Source organism: Bactrocera oleae, chromosome 4, assembly GCF_042242935.1.
Source record: "Bactrocera oleae isolate idBacOlea1 chromosome 4, idBacOlea1, whole genome shotgun sequence".
NCBI lineage: Eukaryota > Metazoa > Arthropoda > Insecta > Diptera > Tephritidae > Bactrocera > Bactrocera oleae.
The window spans coordinates 16,708,595-16,712,981 of NC_091538.1; the positions used below are offsets into that span (position 1 = coordinate 16,708,595).

General features: G+C 39.1%; 1 protein-coding gene across 1 annotated transcript; it reads left to right on the forward strand.

Moving 5' to 3' along the window:
* The first annotated feature begins 213 nt into the window (after positions 1-213).
* On the forward strand, positions 214-2,343 carry Cda9 (Chitin deacetylase-like 9). The gene is given in 4 exon segments (XM_014232426.3): positions 214-452; positions 532-1,250; positions 1,960-2,087; positions 2,090-2,343. Coding segments are annotated over 4 exon segments (1,182 nt in total). The 5' UTR covers positions 214-242; the 3' UTR covers positions 2,215-2,343.
* Positions 2,344-4,387: the final 2,044 nt, after the last annotated feature.

Sequence of the window (4,387 nt, forward strand, 5' to 3'; positions counted from 1 at the left end):
AAAAAACATATTGAAGAAACAATAGAAAGAAGAGAACTAAAAAATTTTGCACAAATTAGCGTTATTAATTTACAAGTACTCTGAACAAGAACAAACAAATTTCTTATGCCGAACATTATGTGACAACATCATTACTAATTATCATCGATGATAAGATATTGGCGCAACAACACTTCAACAGCGATCACGAAAGCATAAAAGAGTGCGCCGCATTCACGAAGTAAAACTTAAAAGTTGTAGCTATGCTAGACAGAACAATTTTCGCGCTATTTCTACTGATCGCCTTGAGTGCAGTGCTGGTGCAATGCGAAAAGAACGCAACCGTCAGTTTTTTGCCGCTTAAGAAAGCCGGTCATTGCAATGTTGAGAAGTGTCAGTTGCCAAATTGCCGTTGTTCGGGCCTACGTTTGCCCAGTGCCGACTTCAAGGAGCATGTAAAGGAAATACCACAGGTGATTGCCGGAGAAAATACGTGAACATTTCTGAAATTTTAACAGAACATTGTTTTTATTTGCACCATAAAACATCCAGCTCATTACAGTGACGTTCGATGATGCTGTGAATGTCATTAACTACGAGCAGTATCAGAAACTCTTCGATGGACTCGTAAATCCGGATAACTGCAGTGTGCGCGGCACCTTCTACGTCTCCCATGAGTACACCGATTATACGCTGGTGAATGCGCTCTACCAACAAGGTCACGAGATAGCGCTGCATTCGGTTACGCATGGTTCCGGCACGGACTACTGGCGTGAGGCGGATGTGGAACGTCTGTTGGCTGAGTTTGGTCAACAAATTGATATGTTGGTGAAATTCGCGAAAATGAAGCGTAAACTTATACGTGGTATGCGTCAGCCGTTCCTGCAAATTTCCGGAAATAATACCTATGAGGCTGCTAAGCGTTTAGGACTGCTGTACGATAGCTCATGGCCATCACAGCGCAGTCCTGTCATGTGGCCCTACACGCTCGACTATCGTTCAATACAAGATTGCCACATTGGTCCATGCCCAAATGCCGCGATTCCAGGTTTTTGGGTCAGTCCGATGGTCACTTGGTTTGACACTGCCGGCTACAGTTGTGCAATGATTGATGGCTGCGTATTTCCACCGAAGGATGAAGTAGACGCTTTATTCGAATGGATGGTAGAGAACTTTAAAAGGCATTATGATGGTAATCGTGCTCCATTTGGTATGTATCTGCATGCGGCTTGGTTCCAGCGTGGACGGCATTATTTTGAGGCTTTCAGAAAGTGAGTAGCAGGTTTGGGAGATTGAAGTAATCTTGTATTGATTTCGTTGTCTTAGGGGTTTGTTTATACGCGTTGCCTTCCAATCAAATTCTTCGTCGTCACGTCTGACGGATTCTGTTCTCTCTTTCACAAGCGTTAAGCTCTTCTTTTTTCGGCTAACCTAGTAGGTGGACTCCCTAATTAAGAAAGTAGTTTAATAAATGTTTTCCTGAGTTTAAGGACAGGTTAGTGTAGGTGTTTCATCTAAACCATTCTTCGAATTGATCAAATCGATCCTTAATCACCTTCGCCTCTGCTTCTTTTCGTAAGAATAACTTAGAAGGTGTTCCATGTGTTTGTGTGTGGTAATCGACTACCTTGAGTATTCGAGGAGTGAGCCACTAACTTTTCCTGGAAGTACCTGTTGGAATGGAAACATGCTCGAGGCAAGATATTCGATTGGTTGATTTCAATAACTGGGTTATGTCTGAGAACGCCATTCCTTGCATTCTTTCTACATTATTTATACATATAGCTTAAAGAAAAGAAATGAAAAAGTTTGTTGTCATGAAAGTAACTCACGATGAGAGAGCAAAATATCATTTAGGAAGCCCAGAATTTTTCTTACGTCTGCGGTATAAGCATGGAATTTGAGAGTCCTTAAGAGCTACAAAAAATTTCAAAATATTATTTGTTACAAAACTTCTACCAAACCAATGTCTTCTTACAGATTCCTCCTATATGTAAACACGCTACCCGATGTCTACTTAACCACCGCTTCAGGCGTCATACACTACATGAAGCATCCCACTTTGGGTAAACCCTTTCCAGGTTGTCCGAAAAAACCGAATACCACATGTCTAAACGCAACTGTGGACTTCGGAAGATGGAGACTGGTGAAATACGTTATTTGAATGTGTGCGATACATGTCCCTCCGTCTATCCATGGTTGGGCAATCCGCTAGGACAGACCGAATACTACTAGTAAACGAGTTGAATCGAGGAAGTGCAGTTAGTGGCCAGTTACCATAGGTAAAATGTTCGACTGAAGCGGTTCTTGAAAGTATTTGAAGGTGCCGAAGTTTGTTGCTCAATAAAACTGATTTAAAACGCACTTGAAATAAATTAAAATACATAAAATAGACAGAACGACTTAAGTGAGGGGGTAAAGGTGCAGCAAAGCTTGTCAGTTATGGCAACAGACCAGTTTGATTGAAGAGCACGCACGTGCGCTTGTAGGAAGAGTATGCAAGTGAGCGGTCAAGCATGGCATTTATAGCTGAGTTGGGCGCTTCAAACGCTTGCCCAGACACTTCAGATAACTTTTTCAATATACTTGCAAAATCGAATTGGAAATCAAGTTTGCTTTCTTGTTAAAGAAATATTAAAAAAAGAGGTCTGACAAAGTTCAAAGTTTGTCATGCAATACAACAACGCAAAGGTCAAAGGTCATTGCTTTACTTGAAACAAATAAAACTTTTTTCACTTTACCGCAAAGTAAGTGGCATACAAAATTTGTGAAAAGGTACTTGAAAGCCGACGAGTGCGGAATGAGTGATTAGATGAGTGAGTAGGTGAGTGAAGAGATGATGATTGACTAGATGATGACTGAGCAGTTGAAGAGTGAGCAGTTGATAAGTGAGCGAGCGTATTTAGGTAGCTCGTCACTTATCTGTCTATTTAGCAACTAAATAAACTAATTTTATGAGATAAGAAAATTGTTATAAGAAAAAAAATTATAATGGCACGAAAAATATAATTTCAGGAAATCTGTTCTGCAGATTACTTCCTCTACTAAACAGCTCAAAGTAAATATTTACAATGATTCTTTAAACAACTGAAATACTGACCGCAGCAAGCAATAAAAACGCCATAACTCATAATAAAGCGCTTTAGAATTTGTTGTAATTGCAATACGAATTCCTAGCGGGCCAGCACGAACAACCCTTGCAAAATGTTGTAGGCGAATCCCGAGCCGAGTGACACCAACACACAGCTATGCTCCCTACTAGCCCGGCTGCCACCAGCGACTGCAATTATAGTTAAATTATATATTTCGTAATAAGCACATATACACACACACATACAAACAGTGTCGTGTGTTTGCGCCAATCGGGTGCCGCCCGCTAGTGCCGATAGTCACGTATAGGGGCGTTACCTAACCTCGTTTATGCAATATGCTGTTCGTCATTCGTATGCCGATTCGTGCGCATCTGGCGGTGGCAACAAAAACGAAAATTTCTCCTGCAACAACAACAAATACATATTTCGGCTACAACAATTTTGTAAAGACTTTTTGCTACAACAACAAAAAAAAGTATCCTACAACAACAACAATACCAGCAACATCTACATACTTTATCTCTGAAACTACCACTACTCTATGTTCTATGAGCGATTCCTTCCTGGCTGTGTGTGCGTCTGTGTGTTGTTGTTGTTAGTTAAGAGTGGTACGTGTGGTATGAGCAACTTAGCCCTCAACACTCCATGAAGCTGGGCGGACAACTATTGAAGGCAGAAATAAGCCGCTACGAAATATCTAGGACCGAAAATGTGTGTCGGATTTTGTAAAATATATATTTTTTTTGTTCTTGTTACCAAGAACAAATGAACAATTCGAATGATGTAAGTATGTTTTTCTCGACATTGGAATTCGTTAGGCGCACAAACTTATATACACCAGTGTATGTAAAATAGCTAAATATGCATATATACATACATACATATATATATATATATATACATACATATAATATTATATATGCATATATTATTTGTTATTTTTGACCTTCTTATTTTATTTACTATCTTTTACAACAGCAACAACATTTTCAAACTACTATTTTGTATACATACATAAGCACATATTATATATATGTATGTATATATATATATACATACAAACACATTTATTTACTTACGTATACTCTACACTTATGTATATAACCACATTTGTTGCAACAAGAAATACAGTTACTCACTCCATCTCCCTCTCTCTCTCTTTCTCTCTGTCTTTCACTTAATTTTTCACTTCCTCCCCCTCTCTTTGCTCCACAAATCTTAACGTTGTTTTTGTTATTGTTTTTATTTTTGTTATTTTTGCACCATTCGTATGCATTTTATTTGTGCTTGTCGGCTCTCTTTTAACGATAATGACG